Source organism: Protobothrops mucrosquamatus, unplaced genomic scaffold, assembly GCF_001527695.2.
Source record: "Protobothrops mucrosquamatus isolate PMUCROS unplaced genomic scaffold, P.Mucros_1.0 scaffold1357, whole genome shotgun sequence".
In the NCBI taxonomy this organism is placed as follows: Eukaryota; Metazoa; Chordata; class Lepidosauria; order Squamata; family Viperidae; genus Protobothrops; species Protobothrops mucrosquamatus.
This window is the reverse complement of record NW_015387550.1, coordinates 137742-160470: the sequence shown is the minus strand read 5'-3', so window position 1 is coordinate 160470 and position 22729 is coordinate 137742. Positions and strand designations below refer to the sequence as shown.

The 22729-nt window shown below is 39.4% G+C and overlaps 2 protein-coding genes and 1 non-coding gene across 3 annotated transcripts; 2 read left to right on the top strand and 1 right to left on the bottom strand.

The window, feature by feature from the left end:
- Positions 1 to 1790: 1790 nt before the first annotated feature.
- Positions 1791 to 5810, top strand: CHST14 (carbohydrate sulfotransferase 14). Its single transcript, XM_015821579.1, has one exon. The coding sequence runs from the start codon at positions 2075 to 2077 to the stop codon at positions 3173 to 3175; it is 1101 nt and encodes a 366-aa protein (XP_015677065.1). The 5' UTR covers positions 1791 to 2074; the 3' UTR covers positions 3176 to 5810.
- A 146-nt stretch (positions 5811 to 5956) lies between these two features.
- Positions 5957 to 11143, bottom strand: GLRX5 (glutaredoxin 5). The gene is made up of 2 exons (XM_015821580.1): positions 10767 to 11143; positions 5957 to 7190 (listed from the first exon to the last, which is right to left on the bottom strand). The coding sequence occupies exons 1-2, from the start codon at positions 11062 to 11064 to the stop codon at positions 7012 to 7014; spliced, it is 477 nt and encodes a 158-aa protein (XP_015677066.1). The 5' UTR covers positions 11065 to 11143; the 3' UTR covers positions 5957 to 7011.
- A 4715-nt stretch (positions 11144 to 15858) lies between these two features.
- Positions 15859 to 16132, top strand: LOC114922939. Its single transcript, XR_003810538.1, has one exon.
- Positions 16133 to 22729: the final 6597 nt, after the last annotated feature.

The window sequence follows — 22729 nt, the reverse complement described above, 5'->3', positions numbered from 1 at the left end:
TTCTCTCACCATTTTTGCCCTTTGTCATTTTACAACACAATTTTACCTGAACACAACATTCTCTATTAAAAACAAACAAATTTAACACCCTTATGAAGAATGGAGTTAATAGTAGTGACAAATTCTTCCATTTAAGGTCTGGAAAGGGAGAGGAGTGATAAAAGAAAGCAGAAGGAAGCTGATACTGAGCTGATGCTGGATATACTTGAAGGAAACGAATATTGTTAGATATTAGCTTTGTGTCTTGAGAATCTTCCTGCTTACAGGAAGAGACTCCTGTAAGAAACAAGGGATATGGGTGTCAGGCTTCACTAATCCAGTATTGGAACTTAGACCCAGAGATTTAAGGACATGGCTTTTGATAAGATAGTTGTTTTACAGATACTAGAAATTCTATTAGTACAAAGAAAGCAACTGTAAACTAATAGTCATATAGACATACTTAAGCTAGTGTCTTAACTCATTCCTGCCCATATGGGCAGCCATTAAATGGGGAAGGGGAAATCTCTTCAGTGTTATAATTATTGATTTTAGAATATATGCTTATGACCTCACCCAAACCAGTTATCATACCAGAACCAGACCATAAAACTCTTGATTTATTTATTTATTTAATATATATGCTTCCCATCTCAGTCAAGCAACTCAGCAATTTCACACTACAAAAGTTGGGATGCAACAAGATACTTATGTGAGGAACTTCCTTTCTTCATTAAAAAAAAATCCCTTTTTAATATATAGTGAAATAGCAATCAGAGAATGGTCTTTCTCCTGTTAATACAGATAGCTATATAGAAGAAGCAGACTTCTTCAAAAATATGGCAGTTTCCATCTCAGGAGCAAAGTATTCTGGAGCTTTAGTTTTCCTTTGGCCGGAGCACAGCCATGATGGCTATATACAATATAAATATATTATGGGAACAACGTATAAAAGGAATTGGAATGTTCTGATATTCTTGTTTCAGGTCCTAATGTAAAATTTAATTGTCCATTAATTCTTTTGCTCAAAGCTTGTCCCATTTGTCTTATGTGGAGCACTGCTTGCAGGTTATGTTATATAAACTATAACAGTATATTTCCAAATTGTTATTTGGAAATCAGTGAAATCCATTCAATAACATCCTGTGCCCATTAGTAGCAAGCTACACTCGTATAAACACTGGATTCACACAGTGAGCTAAGTTGTGGTAATTGCTTGGGTCCACATTTTAGAAAATATTTGTGGAACAATAAGCAATTTTAAACACATAACAAAGATGGCTGGTGTTTGAGGACTGAATTTGGATACAGTAGATTAGGCTGAGGATAACTTGTTGGCATTAAGAATTACTCATTTAAAAGTGACTTCATGTTCCTTCCTCTCCCTTGCAAAACAGTTGCATACTTTCTGGCATGCAAATTGTCCCTATTTATGATTGTACTTCCCTATTGTGAATTATGTTTTTTATGAAATTGTGGATATTATGCTGAGTTGTTTTGATCTTTGCCTATTTCTTTCTCTTTTCTCTGGAAAGCCTGGAATAAATTGGGACTAGCATCTTACTCTGCTGCCCAGAGGGATTCTGCAGGCAAGCGTATGAAAGGAGGGAGGCAGTTGTTTGAGTATAAGTTGTCTTTTGCCTGCTCACTCGTACTCTGAATGTTCTCCCCAGGAAGTCTGCAAATGCAGCAGTTACAAGAGAAAGAGGAGGGGTAAACGAGGCTCCAATTGCAGGAACAGGCCCTCCCTGCCAAGCCGTCACTGCCGGCAGCCGCCCTTCCTGGCTTTGCAAAAAAATCAGCTCATCCAATCTTTTTCGTCAGCTGCCCTGCAGGCGCAAAGAAAGAAGCCTGGAATCTCCCATTTTCTTTTGTCTCGTGGAATATGCCAGCTCACCAATTTTGGGGCCCTACTGCTGCTTCATGAAATACATCTATTAGCCTGAACTAGGCCAGGCTAATTAAGGCAGCTGCCAACAGGACTATTGTTGATATATAGCCAGGGCCCTTTGTCTCCAATCCATCCAAAGCAATGTCAGTGGCAATAGCATAGTCAGCCTCAAATTTGTGCTGCTACCACCTGAGATTCCAGGCTATGTTTCCACAGCCCCTTGTTCCTTTAGGGACAAGAGCTAAAGAGATGGGGGTGTCTTCAATGCATCGGATTACCTTGTCTGCCAAGAATCGTTCTCGTGGTAACACTATGCTGCTGCCTTCCATGTTGATGTTTGGTGTAATTGTGGCATCTAGTGGCTTACTCCTCATGATTGAGAAGGGAATTTTGGCTGAGATGAAGCCTCCACCCCTCCACCCCTCTACTAAAGAACTGTTTTGGAGAAGAGCTGGCAGTAGAACAGCAGGAGATATGGATTATCAAGTGCTGCAGGATATCCGAAATAGGACAATCCATACCATTTGCAGACAAAAAAACATGCCTCGCACCATTTGGGATCTATCAGCAGGCCAGAGAAGGACAGTGCTCAAACATATCCTGGTTAGTGACAAACATCGCTTTTTATATTGTTATGTTCCCAAAGTGGCTTGCTCCAACTGGAAACGAATTTTGAAAGTTTTAGACGGTGTGTTGGAGAATATAGATGTTAAACTTAAGATGGATCACAAAAAAGATTTAATTTTTTTAAATGACATGAAATCAGATGAGATTCGATATCGATTAAACCACTACTTCAAATTTGTGTTTGTCAGAGACCCAATGGAAAGACTTTTGTCTGCTTATAGGAATAAATTTGGTGAGATTAAAGAATATCAGTTAAAATATGGTATAGAAATAGTCAAAAGGTATAGGAAAAACCCTGGAAAAAGCATGGGGGATGATGTCACCTTTTCTGAATTTCTCCGGTATCTCTTAGATGAAGAAACAGAAAAAATGAATGAACATTGGATGCCAATTTACAACCTGTGTCAACCCTGTGCTATAAAGTATGATTTCATAGGATCCTATGGGAGACTTGAAGAAGATGCCAATTTTGTTCTTGAAAGGGTACAAGCACCATCCTTTATACATTTCCCAGAAAGGCAAGCATGGTATAAGCCTATAAGTCCAGAAACTCTGCATTATTATATGTGTAATACTCCAAGAGAACTTATAAAAGAGCTATTACCAAAATATATTCTGGATTTCTCTTTATTTGCATATTCTCTTCCAAATGTTACTAGTCAGTTTTGCCAACAATGAAAGTTTCTTTTGTGAAGCAAATTGTGTGTCCTATGCAATTTTTCTAATTTTATAGTTTCCTTTTAATACTTTTGATACATTATTAGTTTACTATACGTGCTATCTTTTAAAAAAGCTTTAAATTTTATACTACATACATACATATATATATATATACACACATATATAATACATACACTATTGAACTAAGCACAGTATGTTTATTTGAACAGTTACTTTTGTGTACATTAGAAACAAGGCATTTTTGTAAATAATTGTGAAACGGCAACCATAGGACAGTAAAGTAAAACAGCAGAAAGTACAAAAACTAGGCTTGTAAAGAGGGCTCAGAAAAACCTTATGAGTGTGCACCATTTCACTTTCACTGATACAAATGTGAAGGCAGCAGTTTCATACAATATTACATTAAAATAGTGGCATAGGATTTTAAGATGGCTAATGTAGCTATTAAGGCAGATAGCAGCCTTATAGTATTTTTTGAAACAACCTGTTTGTTAGATATGCTTCCATATAACAAGCAGATCAGGATTTAAATTATATACAATTTACATAATGGCTCAAAATATTTATCAACACTTGTCTGAGCACTAAAATATAGGAAAGGACATTAATATAGCTGGTTGAAATGATCAGCAAAATTTGATTATTTAAAATGCAGAATACTGTTTTCACAATGTTTTGAAGGGATGGGTAGGAAAGGTAAAGGTATGAGTTTATATATGCAATTCAAATAATGTGTAGCTATATGTACTTTAGATTGCCATAATGGACATTGTATTTTTCTTACTGTGATAGTTTTGTAGGCTACCATGATACTTTTTATTTCCTTATTGAATGTAAACTTGGTGTGCTTTATTTGTGAAAGAAAAATTGTAATCTTATTTCAGGATGTACTTCTGATAAACTGTTACAATTTTGTTAAGCAGCCTAATTTTTCAGATCATTTGTTAAATTCTGATTACCTAAATCCTTGATTGTTTATGACATCAGCATCATCATTTCATTCCCTAGAAAGAGTAAAGCAATTTATTTTTGCACATGAGGTTGCACACTGGTCATGTGTATCACATGAACTACCTTTGCCAGAAAAACAAGACTATTGTCAGATACAACAGTAGAGGATACTCGTATAATACTCAATATTTTGTGGATGGAGTGGAGAACTCCCATCTTTTGCTTCAAGCAAGACAAAGTCTAGAATTAACAAACTCAATAGTTTTAATTTTCAGATGGTCATACTTTTTCCCTTTTTTAAAAAAAATGTAATTATTTACTTGGATATTGTATTTTGCCCTTTACTGTGCATTTTGAAGTAAAAATAAAAACCCACCATTATAATTTGAAAGGAGATTCTTCCAATCTTTTATCTTTGTTCAACTAGTTGTTTAGATACAGTGATTAGAAATTAAATAAACTATGTGGTGAAATGCATGTGGAATATGCCTAGTTCACTGAATCATTGCTGGTCAACAGCATAGGCCCACCCATGTCTGAAGTCCTTGCGAAAAATGTTTTACCTACTATCCATGCACAACTGAAAAAAGCTCATTTGATCCTGGCAAGATTTGTATGCTCCAATTTCCTTTGATCACACAATGTCATCTCTCAGGACTCCAAAAGTTGTCTTCCCTGTAGTAATGCCTGCCCTTTGGAATGAGGTTCTCCATTAGATTCGGATGAAACACATTCTTCAATTGTTTAGAACTATTAGGAGCTGGCTCTTGACCCAGCCATCTGCAAGGAATGTTTGCCACTTTTTTTTAGAGTTTTGTTGTAAATTACTGAGTATCTTTGGGAATCAGAGGGTATGCAAATTTAATAAATAAAAATAAGACTATCATATAATCTTCTCTTGAGGCTATTGGTCACATTAGCTATATCATTAGGATCATAAGTTCAATTTCTATGGAACACCAAAAAGTGGGACACATTAAGTGTTGTGCATAAACTCAGTTAAAAAGTAAAAAGAATTGGTGTTCCTTGTATCCAACTTCTATCACAAAATATTTTTTCATAGTCCATATAAGAAGAAATGTTATTCCAATGATTATCGCTTTTTTAGCTGTAACTCCAAGTTGAAAATGATACTGTTATGCAAAATGAGAATGGATGCTTTTGAAAACATGTTTCTATGTTTCTTTGTCACAATTTCAGAATATTAAAACTAACAACTATTTTGCAACCAATATCCAAGTGGTTTGTGTAGTGATGCAGAAGTTCAGAGATATAACAGTTTTAATTCCAAAATGAATCCTTTATTTTTATTTTAAACTGAAAATAAACAAAAGTAAAGCTTATTTTTGTTATTTCAAAACCTATCAACAATATCTCAAATCCCATTAAAATATTTGGGCAACAAAATAATGGTTTTGTTGCTTTCTAACAAAATAAACAGTTAATATTTTAATGTATTTATTAGTGTTATTGTATATGTATATAAACATAGGCTGATTATATGACAATAAAAGTTCTACACAGTTAAAAGTACTATATATTTGTTTTAACAAACACACAGTTCAAATGCTATGTATAAAGGATATATGTGTCTATCAAACACTGTTTTCCAAATTAAATAGTTTCTGATCAATGATTTCTCACCATTAGTTTACATTTTTAATTCTTATTCCCAAGAATATATCAATGAACATGAGGCATTAATAGCCATAATTCCTATTTATGTGTTATCTCAGGAAAATCATACTGAGTTCAATAAGAGTTAGTTTTCTAGACTTTTAAGCAAACTAGAGGAAGCTAAGAATAGTGAAATAATTGATAAGCCTGTACCATTATCTTGAGTTTATTTAGTTTCTTTGGGATGCTTTTTTCCCTTGGAATGAAAATCAATTTTAAACATTTCTTTCTTTTCATACTTTACTTTCCTAAAGTGAAAACTAAGCTAGCAAAGTCTTAAAGCTGTTTGAAGAGGTTGCTTTTTCCTACTTTTATCTTTAACATCTAACTCTTTCCACTTATATTCAGCTCATTAATACAACATTCAAAGCTGTTTTTAAAACTTAAGTATTTTTTATTGTCAAAATGAAGAAGTAATCTATAGCTCTTAATAGTAGTCGGATAATACAAGGCAAAAAGTCTACAACCACCAACCTACCAGATAAAAGTAGCGAGAGGGGGCAAATTTTAAACTCAAATGTTTATGAACAACTATAACTTGCACTCTTCTTTAGACGATTCTGGAAATTTTAACAAATTGCCTGTTTTCTTTTCAACTGAAATATTGCTATCGACTTTTAATACATTATCTCTTAATAGAAACAATGTCAATACTATTAATATGAATAATTAAGTTAAAATAAAGAAAAATTAAGATGAGAGAAGACAACCTAGCTTCCCAAAGAATCACCGTGTGTATGTCAAAAACTGTTTTTTTAACAAGTTGGAAGAGCATCACTATCATCAGGTGCTTCTGCAAAGAAGCTAGATCATCTGCAATGTGAAAGAAATGCAGTTAAACATCCCAAAGTCCCCAGAATTAACTCAAGAATTTTTTTTTAAAAAAAAAATATTTATGAAAGACAAATAATCCTAGCTGTTCTGGAATAAATTCTTAGCATAAAGGCAATTAAAAAATGACTAATCAAATACGAAGCAGTGCAAAATAGAAGTGAATTGCTTTTTTTTTCACTTTGATAGTATTGTAAATGGATGGCAAAAGTAAAAATATTCATATATCAGTTGATCATACTGTGCAACAGACAACAGAATGCTTAATAATAAAACCTCATTAATTCAAAACCTGTTTTTTTTCTAAACTAAAGAACAGGAGGCTTTTCCGGTGCCAGTTATCAAAATATGTCTTTGACAAAATCACAGTAATTTTATTTTTTGCCACGGTCTTTCTCAGATTCCAGAAGTGCAGATTGAATTCCTAATTTCTTAAGCTCTTCCACTAGGTCTCCACTTTGATGCATCTGGAGTAGTATATCGCAACCTCCCACAAATTCACCATTGAGGTAGACTTGAGGAATAGTAGGCCAGTTGGAATAATTTTTAATTCCTAAATCAAAAAGTAAAAGGAAGTTAAATAACATATTCCCAAGCATATTAAACAATGCAGAACAGGGCTTTTAGAAGTGTAGACAAAAAAAGGAACATTGGAGAATAGTGCTGATGCGCTAGCTTGCCTGTCTTCATAGACACACATATTACTCGTCTCTCCTATTCCTTTTCTGATATATAAAATTAGTTTTGCTACTTTGTCAAGTATTAATTGCTCTGATAGCACTGTATACCATAACTGAAACTATGTTGAAGTTTCTAGATATGACGCTTATGATACCCACTGGGGCTATAAAATTTATCACTATGTACTAATTAGTAGTTTCAGATTAGAATGGAAGCAGCATAGCCAAATGGATTAATGTGAAAATACAGGAGCTGATGTATATATAAAACAAAGCATTTAAGAGCCAAATAGTGGGGAAATGTAGGGGGGAAAAATGAGAGCTCCATGTGCAGCATAAAAATGCCCACTTTTTCACATCTTTGATTATTATCTTTTTTGTTATAATTTACATAATTTCACAAACAACAATTAGTACATTTTTCACTTGTTATACTGAAAGATGGCAGCATAAAGTAGCTAAACCAGTTACATTGCAAATTACAATCTGAACAAAGATGTTTCCATTCCAATCAGCTACATTACATACTAACATTTTGTTTTTAGGTTTTTTTTGTTTTAATATACAAACTCAAATTCTAAAACTGGGAATGGCATATGAAAAATCTAGGTTTTAAATAGTAATATACAAATGGGAAGATTAATAAAATATTGCACTGTATTTCTTTCCAAAAAGAGTATTCTTATTTCAGATTCCACAAATTATTTCTTTCAAGCAGAGTAATCTACTACCCTTATTCCTTGTATGCTCTGTTTTTTAAAAACCAATACCCATTTGCCCCATTTACTTGTACTATAAATCTATTAACATTCATCTGATATTTAGAAACAATATGTGACTTTCAATTCAAATTCCAGTAGAGTTCCTTTGCCAAAGAACTACAGAATTCTTTAAAGAATCATGTGATGTGTAAAAAATCTTTTTCAAAAATTGATCATATCTTAAAATTAAGCCTAAGATGTTTTTACATTAAATATTTTGAAATATTTAAATATTATGGTACCCACTGGAACTATAAAATTTAACACCATGTACTAATTAAAAAATGTTGCAAAGGGAGTGGTTTTTGTCACCATGCCCTGCTGAAGCCTTCAGTTCTCTTTGCCAATCTATTTTCATCCAAATTCTTATCTCTTTCTCACAGATCCTGGGGAGTTCAGTGTGTGGTGTATCTTGTTATGCATATATGGCATAATTTTTCTCACTTCACAAAACACAGAAAGTAAAGAAAAGTTATGGCATTCTTAACTATAAACCTCTTAAGCATGGTACTATTCCACAGGTTCATAAATCAGTTATGAAAATAATGCAGTATAACTTTAAGTCTTAGTTATCCTAAAGATTTGGGATATGTGTGTACATACATACATACACATACACACATGCTCAAGCACACACTGTATATGTGTATGTGTGTATGATTGGATATGCAAAAAAGCGGAAAGGAGGGAGAGGAAAACAAGCAAGGAAGAATTCTTTGATACACATAAGCAAAAACAAAAGCATATTTCAGTTAGCACAGGGCAGACTGGATTTTAGGTTTCTATTTTATTAATATAAGCCTGAATTATATAAATGAACCCAGCTTTATAATTTTAGGAAAATGAAGGAAATGCCTTAAATCACTTGCAGATTTGGACCTCGTTTAGAGTTTCTAGAATGCAATACTTATTTCCACAAATGTATAAAACTGAAGATTAATTTTGCAACTTAATGGTTACTTACAAGTAATAGCTGTAAGTTCTGGAAAAAAATGTTATTTTCCATAAATCACCATAAATTTCCATTTAAGGTGATACATACAAGAATAAAACATTTTCTCCCATTTTGAAGAGAAGAAAATATTTAATAATTTTTCCCATTAAAATAACAGTGAAATGTTCTGTATCTTTTCATCCATTAACACTATTCCCATATCTAAATTCGTAATGAGTAGTTTAAAGGATTAGCTATTAATATGTATATTCATCAACTGAAAATAAAAAATTATTTAATAATTATTTACTGTATTTACATAGGATTCTTAACTGTTTCATAAAAATGTAAACGTAAAAGCATCTGTCTTCCAATAAAATCCAAAAATATAAAACAAAAACTAAGAACAATCTAAAAAAGTACAAGTTGAAGATCCCAAGCATCTTCTAGATCTAGAAGAACTCCATCTTCAGGCAAATAAATTTGGGAATAATCAAGGGAGTAATGCGAAGCCAATCTAGGGAATTATAAAGCAGTTATTCAATATCCCCCCCCCCCAGTTGTTTTTCCCAGCAAGGTCAGGCCAATTCAAATGGGCAAATATGGTCTTCAAGGTAGCATAGTGCAAAATCATAAAGTACCTTTTAAGTTTACACAGCACTTTAAATTGGGCTTGGCAGCTTATAGGGACCTAATGTAAAGGTGTGTACAATATAACAGATATAATATGCTCCAGCTAGTAAAGGACTCTCAAGTTGCAGACCTACTCTTTCACACTTAGCATTCCTTATCAAATCACTATTGGAATTGTCTGAGCAACCCAATGGACAAAGAGTTATCTGTCTAAATAGGCTTCAGTATTAATATATTCTCTCCTACACAAACCCTCACACTGTTCAGAAAGCAAGAAAATACATTAACAATCTCACCAGTACAATAGCAGTGGCAATGTGCCAGTGCAATATGAAATGGCACTTGTTCTACTTACTTAATACTGAATATAAAAAAAACAATTTTGAGAGGAGACAATCTATTTGAGAAAGACCAAAATTGAACATAACATGCATTTTATATATCCTTATTTAGTAAGCCAAATTACATGGATATCATTTTGTTTTGTGATTTGATTTTCTGAATTAGATACAAAGGAGAACAGACATGATGATTGTTTTAATCAGACAGCAAAGTAAAGACCACAGGCTGTCTAGAAAGCTCCATATGTCAAACCTAAGCACCCAAAAACTTGGACTATATCTATAGTAGCAATGTATCTGCCTTTACCTAGCAACTGTCTGCACTTTTCTCAGATAGCCCTAGTTCTGATGAAGGCAAGCAAATGGAGCACAAATGAGCATGTTCCCTTATGAAAAGACAGGCGGGCAACTGAACAGTGACCACTACTGCCACTGTTCTCCCCCCCCCCCCGCCCCGGTAAAGTAAGTCTTGCAACGAAAATATGTTTGTGGGTTATCATTCTTGGTTTGGACAGCAAGAATAGGTGTCAAGTAAGTCCAACTTGCTTCTTTAGCTAATTGAGGAAAAACAAAAGATGGGATCAGAGATAAAGACAACAATCGGATTGCTTTGGAAGGAAAATAAAAGTTATGCATATAACCTAAAAGCTACAGAAATTATTAACGAAATGCAGAGGATAATATATGGGGGCCTAAAAAAGGATGCAAATGGCTGAATGCATATAGAGCTCTGTGGGGCCCAGTCAGTTGAAGAGAAAGCTGAGCAAGGGCGACGCCTACCTTGCCGGAGGTCGGGATCCTGGAGGACGTCGTAGGCACGATAATCATTAACACCATGAAGGCGCAGAATCTGCACCACCGCGTTGCTGAAGCCGCATTGGGGCTGGGCCGGGCTACCCTTCATGAACACCACCACGGGATGTGCTCGCACCAGTCGCTCCACCGCTTCCTTCGACCCACTGCCCTCGCCATTGGCATTCGGTCCCCCCTGACTCAGCTGCTGCATAAAATATCCCGAGGGTCGTGAGCGTCCCGCCAGCCGCAAGGCTGCGGGTAGCCGGCAAAGAGACCCAATCATGACTACTACAACAGCCGCTTCCTCGACCTCGCAAGAGCGTCTTCCTTTGGAGCGACCTTCCTCGCTTAGAGCCACCCGGAAGCACTTATGGGGCAGTTGGTCCCGCCCTCTTGCAAAGCAGTTCTATGAAAGGAATCACTTCCAAGATAATGGCAGCAGCTGTGAAAGGCTGCCTATACTTTAGTCCTGCGCGGCGGACCAATCCGGTGGAACCAAATTACACTTCTACATTGCGATTTGCTAAACTCGAGATTCAATTCTCCGTGTTGGGCCTTTAACTACTGTAAAAACATCGTTGCATTTTTCGATTGTGAAGGAATGGGTGTGTGGATCTTTTTTTGCTTGTGGAGCAAGTAAGCAAGGAGAGCGAGTTAGGATCTTGAGATGTGAAGCTGAAAGAACATTTTTTTGAAATTCTGCCCAAAGGAAGAATAATAAGAAGGCACTTTTCTTTGTGTGCCCGGTAGATCTTGAACTAACAGAAAGGTAGCATGCATTAAGATGAATCGTAATTGTTCTCTGTGTAAGATCGAGAAGATCTTGAATTAGGTTATGATACTGTAACTGCGTTACTCTTTATTGCGGTTCTTGGGGAGGGGAAGGTTTGCCTGAGATGGAAGTGAGTTTCTATAGATGGCTTACCTAATGGCTATGGCTAAATGTCCAGCTTCAAAGTACTGGATTATATTAAGCTAAAGCAGCAGGACTATATATTTCTGTTGTGATTAATTTTCAGTTTAATGGCCATGTATACAAGTATTGCAGACCCAATTGGTGAAAGAAAGTTCAGGACCGTATTGGTTGGAAACATGCGGAAGAGGCCTTCATCCGGCAGTGGATAGACAATGGCTAAAATGAAGATGATAATATGGGCATCTGGGAGGAGGCACATGATGTGAACTCAGTTCTTTAGTACTTCTGTAAAACTTCAATGCTCAAGTATAAAAGGGCAGAGTCACAATTTTGCAGTGCCCATTTAATCATACATATTAGCATCATTTAAGAATGTGATAGAATGCAGTACTGCAAGCTACTTCTGCTGACTGCCAACTGCCGGCAGCTCATCAGCTCAAGGTTAACTCACCCTTCCATCCTTCTGAGGTCGGTAAAACAAGGACCTAGATTGTTGGAAGCAATATACTGACTTTGTAAGCCGCTTAGAGAGGGCTGTAAAAGCACTGTGAAGCAGTATATAAGTCTAAGTGCTATTGCTATTAACATTAAACCTGGCTTATAGTTTAAATGCTGTTTTTGTCTAGGGCAGGCGGGTCAAACTCGCAACATCACATGACGTATTGTGACTTCTTTTCCATTGTCGGCAATGGGGAGGGCGTGGTTTTGGCGTGATGCATCCGGCCTATAGGCCGGCAGTTTGACACCCCTGGTCTAGGACAGGGCTTGTCAACCGGTGGTATGCGTACCACTGGTGGTACGCGACCACCTGGCTGCTGGTACACGGTGTCGCCTTCCTCCCCCCGTGGCGTCGCCTTCCCCCCCATGGCGTCACCTTCCTCCCCCCCCCCGCTCCGCTCCTTCCCACCTCACTTGTTTGTGGAAAATATGCTGCTTGGCAGCAGCCTGCACAAACTCTACCAAATGTGCCCTGCAGGAGGCGCTTGAAGAGCGCAGGCACAGAGCAAGGCCCCGCCCTCCCCAGGGACTCATTGTGCAGCAACCGGATTGACTTCTTCTCGTGCATGCAGGTCAGCGAAGGGGAGGCCGCCGCAGCACTGAACTGCGCCTGTCAGCTGGCGACCCCCCCAAACTTGCGCTTGTCAGCTGGGAGGTCTGGTGACGGCCGCCAGTCTCCTTTGCCACCACGCATGTCATCCTCAACCCCTCCCCCAGCCCGTTCATGTCGAGCCCGCCGGGGCTTGACAGGGAGGGAAGGAGGAAGGGACTCCTCCTCTTCTAAGGTTCAAAGCATGATCAGCTTCCCAAGGGCGCCACAATCCTCACGAAAGCGGGGGGGAGAAGCAAAGGGGGTGAGAGAGCTCACGGCAGGCTCAAAGGAGCACCTGTCAGCATCAGAGCCAAGAAACTCCCTCACAAACCCAGGGGAAGGGGTGGAGAAACGGAGCCCCCTTTAGGAGGAAACCGCCACCTTCTTCTCCTCAGCTTTGTGCTCTCCTGTTTCTCGGCAGCCGGGTTGCCAAGCCTCTGCTGGCTGGAACTCCGTGTTTGTTTTGTTTTTTACTTCTCGCCTTCACATGTTTCTGCCGTACCTCCTCAGCGCTTCCGGGAACAGGGCGGGCGGAAGAAAGCTTGGCTAAGCTAGGCAAAGAAAAGCCACGGAGCCGCGAGCTAAGATCACAGGCAGGCCGGGGAAGGGGGTGAAAAAGATTAAGGGGATTGGGAGAGAGGAAACACCAAGCTTGTCTTCGCCTCTCCCAAGGACCTCCTGTGCCACCTCACAGGAACACCTGGTTTCAGATTTACGCCGCAAAAGTTTTTCTCGCGCAGAGGAGAGAGGAAAAACAATTGCGAAACACTCGGGAATCCCTTGCAAGGCACCATGTACCTTGGTGCTTATTTCCTAACGCCTTCCCCCCGTGTTTTCTGCTCCACCCCGAATTCGCCTCCCTTCCACTCTCCTTACATCTATGGTCTTAATACAGCCCTAAGTCTGTTTCCCTTTCCACACCCCCTAAAAGTCTTCATTCAGAAGAATGAAGGGGCGCGAATCGGCGTGTACTCAGAAACGCCGATTCCGCGCCCCTGCACTCTCGCTCATGCAAGCGAGCTGGGCAGGATCTGGGCGCGCAGCTACAGCTGATCTGCGCTTCTGCAGAGCAGCCCAGAAGCACAGATCAGCTGTAGCTGCTCTCCTGGGCTCCTGCCCAGCTCATTGCTCGCGCTTTGCTGGAAAACATGCTGCTTGCTAATTTAGCAGAAGCGTGAATCAGCTGTAGCCCGGCAGGAGCCCAGGATCTGGGCACACAGCTACAGCTGATCTGCGCTTCTGCAGAGCAGCCCAGAAGCACAGATCAGCTGTAGCTGCTCTCCTGGGCTCCTGCCCAGCAAACTTGCTCAAGCTTTGCTGGAAAACATGCCGCTTGCTAATTTAGCAGAAGCGCAAATCAGCTGTAGCCCGGCGCTGATCCTGGCACTTCTGCTAACTTAGCAAGCGGCATGTTTTCCAGCAAAGCGTGAGCAAGTGAGCTGGGTGGAGCTCTGCCTGTGCCTGTGCACAGGCAGGTTTGGCATGTCGCCATGACCACCGGCAGCACAGCCGCCAGCCATGCTGGCAGCCTGTCCCCCTCCCCTTGTTCCTTCCTGGGCACGGAGGGGGGGAGGAAGGAAGGGACAAAGATGGAGGGAAGGAACAATGGAAGGGAGGAGGGAAGGAAGAAAGGGACAAAGAGGGAAGGAAGGAAGGAAGGAAGGAAGGAAGGAAGGAAGGAAGGAAGGAAGGGACGAGGGGAGAGAGGGAGGGAAGGAGGGACAAAGGGAGGTGAAGGAAAGGACGGAAAGAAGGAAGGAAGGGACAATGGGAGAGGGAGGGAAGGAGGAAGAGACTAAGGGAGGGGAAGGAAAGGAAGGAAAAAAGGAAGGGACAATGGGAGAGAGGGAGGAAAGGAGGGAGAAAGGGAGGGGAAGGAAAGGAAGGAAGGGACAATGGGAAAGAGGGAGGAAAGGAGGGAGAAAGGGAGGGGAAGGAAAGGAAGGAAGGGACAATGGGAAAGAGGGAGAGAAGGAGAAAGAGACTAAGGGAGGTGAAGGAAAGGAAGGAAGGAAGGGACAATGGGAGAGAAGGGAGAGAAGGAAAGCAGGCACCCACCCCAGTCCCATCCCAGAGACCCACTGATTTCCCCCCACACACAGGCACCCTGCAACCTGAGTGATCAGCTGGCCATGCCCCCGGCCATTGATCACATGACCCTGAGACACTGTGAACATCATAAGTATGAATCAGTTGCCAAGCATCCGAATATAAATCACATGACCCTGGGGATGCTGCAACAATCATAAGTGTGAAAAATGATCATAATTCGCTTTTTTCAGTGCTGTTGCAACTTCAAACAGTCACTAAGCAAATTGTTGTAAGTCGAGGACTACCTGTACTTTCTCATTTTTTCCTTTTTTTTTTGGGTCAAGTTTTTGATACCTTGCTGGGCGAGTGGTGGTACTCGGATATGGCCTTATCCAAAAAGTGATACAATGGGTGAAAAGGTTGAAAAACCTTACAACCACAACTGAGCCAAAATTTATGTTGTTAAGTGAGGCATTTATTGAGTTTTGCCCCATTTTTTCTTGCCACAATTAAGTGAATCTGGCTTTCCCCATTGCAAAAGGTGATCAGATGACCCTGGACACAGCAAAGGTCATAAATATGAACCAGTTGCCAAGCATCTGATCATGGGGATGCTGCAAAGTTAACTATGATGAAATGGTTATAAATCACATTTTTCAGTGCTCTTGTAACTTTGAACGGTCACTAAATGAACTGTTATGTTGCATTTAAATGGCAACATTATTTCGGGGGTGGGACTCATTTCAATAATTATTGCTGCTGAGAATGCATGTAAAGAAAAATTAGAATCATAGGTTGATATTGAGAACAACCATCGCAGCAGGGTTTTTTCTACTGGTATAAAAAACATTTGTTCAAATTCCAAGCATTACAGCAGGGTTTTTGACTAAAAAATGTTTGCCCAAATTCTAAAAAGTTAACTAGTGATCTACAAGAATAGTGGATTTTTGTGAGACATTCGAGATTGTGTCATGTACGGCAAGGGCATATTTAATCAGCAATATTAGAACTTGACACAATTAATTCGTTAGTTCTCTTTATGCCTGCAGCCTTGAAGTTGCCCTTGGTTGACTTGTACTCTGGGCATATTGGGTTTGCAAAGAGTATATAACTGAGGAAGCCGAGGCAGGACTGTAAAAAAAAGCAGCAGCAGTTCCATGTGCAATGTTCCTCTGACATATTTTACACTGTTACCACGGAGATGATGATTGTCCTTGTATCATTATCCATCTGTCAGCAGTAAGAGTAAAGTTTCAATGTGATATTGTTCAGCAAATAAAGAATTTCTGCTCAATACATAAAATTGCTACATTTATTTATATTGTTTAAAACCAAGTAATGCATTTCTGTTATACTCCAAATATTTTTAAAAATGTATAACTATTGCTTTTTGGTGTGCTTCTGTTTTCAGATTGCAAGATGTAATTGAAGGTTGTATCTCAAGAACTTGCTTAATATTTAAGTATGCTATCATATCTTTAAATCTTGTCTTTTTTAATTTTGAAAGTCAACACAGAAAAGGGAGATGTTAGTAAGATATATTCTACTATGCATCTTAAATAATTTCTGTCAAGTGGATGTTGTGCTTAGAATCTAGTTATCCATCTTGTAGGGGATATACTAATGAAACTATTGACTTAATGCAAAGTATTGTTGTATGCAGTACGGATTAAACTAGAAATTGCTCTGATAACAATATTTCCCATAAAAGCTACCAGTATTAACTAGATCCTAACCATTTAACTGGTTTTAATTTTAAATGATATAATTATTATCTTGAATGCCTTCAAGATCATGGATTTTCTGGTTTAATGTCTTTTGCATGGATTGTTGCAATATTAATATATGCCTACATTGCATGATTATATTTTGTTCACTGAGATTGTTGCTCAAAATCCTCTATGGTTGTCTTAGATGTAGAAAGGTAAGCTCAGAAATTTTGGCTAGATGATGGTGAATGTATCTTATTTCACTTGCATTAAAAGTTTTGTCAAGGCTGAAATAAAACAAATCTAACATACTGAATTATAAAGACTGGGATCATCGTGAATAGATGCCCTAATATAGTAAGTTGTGCATAAAAAATCGGTGGATCTTAATTCAGACCATATGCTCTAAACAACTGGGTTTGGTTGTTTCCATTTCTGGACCAGCTCTTTTTTTAATTTAAATTTTAATATTAAAACAGGAATATTATTATCCAAATCCAGAAAGTTTCTGGTTACAAATTCTGTAAACATTCCCTTGAGCATTTTTAATGAACGTATAATTTTATCTTCAGGTTTTGAATTTCAAGCAAAATTACATGCTGATGTTTAAGGGATATTTTTTGAAAGAAAGAGGATATAAAAATCACAACTGAAATAGCACTTTTTTTCTGGTTCCACTGTTGTACAATAACGTATGCCCATATATGCTTGGTCCCATATAATTAAAAGAATCAGTCATATAAAATTAAGGCCAAATTAAGGTTAAAGAAACTCTGCATCATTTTTTAACGGTTTGCATTCCATGTGATATGAATATCTTAGTTCATTAGTGTATATAATGATTTTCTACAACTTCAGAAGGTTTCAGAGATTTTAAATGTTAGTATTTGCTCTATCGGACAGATTGGTGGCTGTTGTTGAGAAGCTAAAATAAATGTAAAATTTCTCTTTACTTATTGGTGTATTTTAATTGTATAAAAGGAATTAATTGTCCAAACCACTAAGACAATACAGCATTTACATATCACATGACTGACACATAGAATTAGCTTAACTGTGATTTGAATAAAACACAATTGACTGAATTTATAGAACACATGAAGACAAAATATACTGTCAAAGGAAAAGTCTTCATCTTGGTCCAGTCTAAGCCGGGAATAAACAACATGGTGACTGCTTTAGAAAGAAGGTTGCAATTTATTGAAGAGGAGAGCCAGACAGAAATACATCTGCATTTCCACAGAGCTGGCTTCTACTTGAGGGAGGGAGACTTGGGGATATTAAAAAAAAACTGGGCATGCTTTTCTGCCTCTTTAAGATCCTTTGAGGAAATATAATATTCTGCCCTTTTAATATTTCCTTCTCTGGGGGGCTGACTTCCCACAAATCCCCCCTTTATGCCATAAGTGTGTGGGTGACACACTTACTGGCTCAAGATTAAAATTGTTCTGGTCAGGGAGACTTGGTAAACAAGCTTTAAAACTGTTAAGCCCCCCCCCCCCAAAAAAGAGGGGAAGACATTAATGGAGGCAGCAGAGAGCCCTGCAGTGGCTCTCAAAAGGGTAGAGTCCAACCCACAAAGTTCTAAAAGAAATTTATAGTTTCCAATATTCTGTGCCAATTATTTTCAAATGTTGGATGCCACTTTGAGCTTCCAGTCAGGTTTGCACATTCCTCCCAAAATTCTTCACAGCCATGGTCTTCATCAGTACATAACCATTGGCTACCCATTTTCGAGGGTTGTTTCCTGCCTTAGCTCTTAGTTCAGTGCATCCAGGTTTGTAATGTCCAATTGAGGTTAGCCGGTATTTATTTATTATTTATTTATTTATTTATTTATTATTTGAATTTATACCCCGCCCTTCTCCTTGCAGACTCAGGGCGGCTGACAGCCTGATAAAAACAACTACAAAAATACCCCAAAAACTATCATTAAAACAAAGTTAAGATGAAATATTAAATTTGGCCTTATTAATTTTTAAAATTGCTTTTAAAACCCCACTAAAATTTCCCCTTAGGCCAGTCCTGCTTGTTGGAAGAGCCATGTCTTAAGGGCGCGGCGGAAGGAAGGGNAGGCCCTCCCCCTGGGGGTCGCCAGCCGGCACTGTCTGGCTGACGGCACCCTGAGGAGACCCACTCTGTGGGAGCGTACCGGCCGATGGGAGGTAATCTGCGGCAGAAGGCGGTCTCGGAGATATCCAGGTCCGATGCCATGGAGCGCTTTGAAGATGATGACCAACACCTTGAAGCGCACCCGGAAGGCCACCGGCAAGCCAAGCTATTAAATTTTCTTAAATTGCACATAGTGAGCCCTAGGACTCCCAATCTGAGTCCACCAGTGCAAGATATTCAGGGCTCAGAGATCTCTTTCCTGCTACCTCCTCAGTGAGGGCATATGAATTGCAAATCACCTGAGGGGGCCTGGTTCCCTCCCCTTTGGAATTTTCTGGAAGTTGTTCCTACAAAGTTTTAATGACCCAGGGCAAGAATCAGACTATAGCTTTACTGAAGGTAGGTGAAAGAGATAGATTCAGTGTATTTATGAAGGGTGTGTGTGCATGTGTGCAGCTACTAATACAAAACAGGCAATACATTCTGGATAAATTTTCCTCCCACCAGACAGAAAGTTGTTGTGCCAACTATTCCCAAATGCCATCACTCCATAAATACATTCAATTACTTAATTATAACACCAATGGGGCAAGAAAGAAAACCTTACAGTGAGTTTCCACCATCCCCCCATAGTCTTCCTAATTTTCTTCTGAGGCTTCACATGGGGACCAATGGCTCCAGGACTCCTTCCTGCCTCTGCAGCTTTCACAGACATCTGTGGGAATGGTAGGACTTGGGAAGATCTGTTCCACTCTGATTGCATGGTGGCTTTTTAGTGGATGGCTGGACTCAAAACCCAATTCCATGGCTCAAATGGATGGAGGCAACCTCTGCTTCCAAAGGTTGGGGGGGTCATCTGTGTGGGGCTGAAAGACATGAGAGCAAGATCTCCTCCTCCCTTTCTGGGTGGACTCTCCCAGGAGAGACAGACCAAGGCATGGAGAACAGGATAAGAAAAGGAGAAGTAGAATTGGGGGTAGCTTGCAGACAGAGTTTGAAAAGGCATTAATACTGCAATGGTTAAAGAAACAGATAAGATGGGGACAACACAGATGAGGACAAAAAGGCTGGATTCTGATAAGAGAACAACAAAATGAAAGGTCTCATTTCTGAACTGAATATTTGTAACATATTAAAGAGGACTAAAGAGTTGCAACTTGAAAAATGCTGGGCATGTTTCAGGAAAAGGATAGACAGATAAAGCCCATTTACAACACATACAGTAAATGCAAGAGTGAAATCTTTCCAGCAGATGAACTTAAAATTCCCTCCTGCTAACTTTGGATTGTTCTTAAGAGTACAGAGAGAGAAAGGGGGAAAAAACATTTTTCTTCACTGTTGGCCAGACAGAGTGAGGGTATTTTCCTTTTGGTGGCTTAGCAGAATTTTAAAATTCTTTTCTCTTTGGATTAGAGACACTTGACAGTCACATTTACCTCACACACAAAGACTTTGACACACATATACACACAAAGACAAGAGAACAGAAAAGGAAACAGAACTTTTAGTTCTACACATCCTGGTCATTCCCACCATAAATGTCAGTTAACTCAAATTAGGGAAGGCACAAATCTTAAACATACCACATGGTTGCATAGAGAGAGAGAGAAAGAGAGAGAGAGAGAGAGAATCACTATTTCTATATTTTAATTTCCTTTTAAGTACCTTTATTTAGCCAAATTGGTTTCCCAGCAAAGCCCTGAGCAAAATCCATTTTTTAATATATAGTTTCTCTATCTATCTCTTTTTCATACCTGCCTCAACAGGTAGCTGATTCCCATCCCAGGCCTCAAACAAGCTTTTACTGGGGAGCCTATCTCGAACTAAAACATCCCATGATTCCCCTATTTCCGGTGTAGAGGTTCACTTCGGCTCTGTCGGGTCCAGTGCATTTGAAGTCTCCTTGTGAGACGTCTTCCTACAACCACAGTTTTCGGGCCAAAAGGGGGCCCACAGAGCACTCTGGAATCCCTAAAGAATATGGGTCATTCCTTCAGGGATTCTCTACCACAATTTAAGACCAAAAAGGGTTCTTCGAGGACTCATCTGCTCACCTAGAGAGTATGGGTCACTCAATTATTGGCTTTACCTGCACAACCACAGTTTTTGGACTTCAAATATCTGGGAGGACCTCTGCTTACTTTCAGAGGTATGAGTCGCTCCTAGCCTGGGGCTTAATTTCCTAACTTGGGGCTTTGCTTACAGGGCCTTACCAGCTGGTTGCCCAAATCCATTCCACTTTCACACAGCCTCTCCCTTTTCCCTAACAAAAGGTCCTGTGCTCTGGCCAAACCCCCATGCTTTCCAGGGTCTGCCACTTGAACAGATACTTTCTGCAGTTAGGAAAGGCCAGAGGGAGCAAAATCCAACTGATTGGGAAAAGGGGTCTTCTCACTCACACACACATACACACATTTCTCTCACTCCCCTGGGCTTTAAAGTTAAATTTTAGAGGTACTCACCTTCACCTTCTTTCCAAAGCAGCCCTTGAGCTCAAACCCCAAACTCCCTTTACTACCCTGGCTCCACATGGGCAGGGCCTGGGAAACCCATCCACAGACACAAGGGGTCTGCTGCCGGCAAGATGGGGCTTACCAGTCTCAGTCCATTGGAGAGGTTAGCTTGGAGTCCCACCTGAGTCGCCAAATTGTCGAAGGAAAAGTCTTCATCATGGTTCAGTCCAAGCCAGGAATAAACAACATGGCAATTGCTTTAGAAAGAAGGTTGCAGTTTATTGAAGAGGAGAGCCAGACAGAAAGATGGCTCTGGAAGAAAAGAGAGAGCACATGTAGGGAGTGGGTTTTTATACCCTCTGGGGCTCTTGAAGTTGTTTCCTGTTCCTGTTTGAGGCTTTGTATTTTCTGTGTCATGTATAGGCCAATGGCAAATCAATCAGGTCCAGTCCTAACTCTTTATACCCTTTCTCATTCTAAGATTGTAGTCAGATGGTCCGCTGACTTTTGCTGATTTCTGCTGACTTTCTACTGACTTCCTGCTGACCTTCTGCTGAATGTAACTTTCCACATATACCCATGTACATTGGAACCCGCATCCATCAGCTACTTTCAGTTCCCTATTTCTTACTGTTCCAGTCCTTATGTTCTAAATATATTTGAAACAAGCAAGCTTACCAAAATCATATTAAGAAAAGTACAATTACAAACTGCAAAATTAAGCATAGCATGAACTTTGGTTCAATACTTTGTCCATGAGGCCTGATTTAGTTCACCTGGGCCTAAACCTTGCATAAAAGAACAATAGCCAATATTTTTGTTTTCCACAACGGTTTCTTCCCATCTGACTGGAGATAAAGCAGATGGACAGAGGCACATTCCTTTCACACCCCAAGTAAGATACTTCAAAGAGGATAGAACAAAGCAAAGGAAATACATTGTAGGAGTCCCATAGGTCATTTCCCCCCTTCTAAGAACAAACCTCCCCCCCAATAGAATGGCAAAACCCCAAAATGAAAGGCATAACAAAGAAATACATTGAGGATCTGACATGCCACCACCACCCATTAAGAAAAAGAGAGGTTTACCTGGAGAACAGAAAATAACAGGAAGAGAAAATTAAACATAGCAGTTAGGTTTATCAGGGTAACGAGCATGAAAATGTTTGAGCAGTCTAGGGGCTCTCACATGCTTCTTGTGTACCCACTCATTTTGGGATGCTGGGAGATCCTTCCATGCTACTAAGTATTGGCCTCATGGTGCATTCTGGAATCTAAGATTTCCCTGATTTCAAAATGTTGTTCACCTTCCACCATAATAGCTTGTGGTGGAGCGGCTACTGCTGGCCTTAAAGGTGAATTCATCTTGGGCTTTAGCAAGCTACAGTGGAATACCGGATGGATCTGTCTTAATATTTTGGGGACTTCAAGTTCTACTGTGACTGGGTTGATGATGTGTTTAATAGGGAAGGATCCCACAAATTTTGGCCCTAACTTCTTGGAGGGCTGCAAGGACTGCAGGAACCTAGTGGAGAGGTAGGGTAGGTTCCACCCTTTTTTTATCTGCCTGGGCTTTATAGGTTTCTCTAGCTTCGTCTAAGGCTTTTCTGACAACTGGCTACATATTTTGCAATTGTG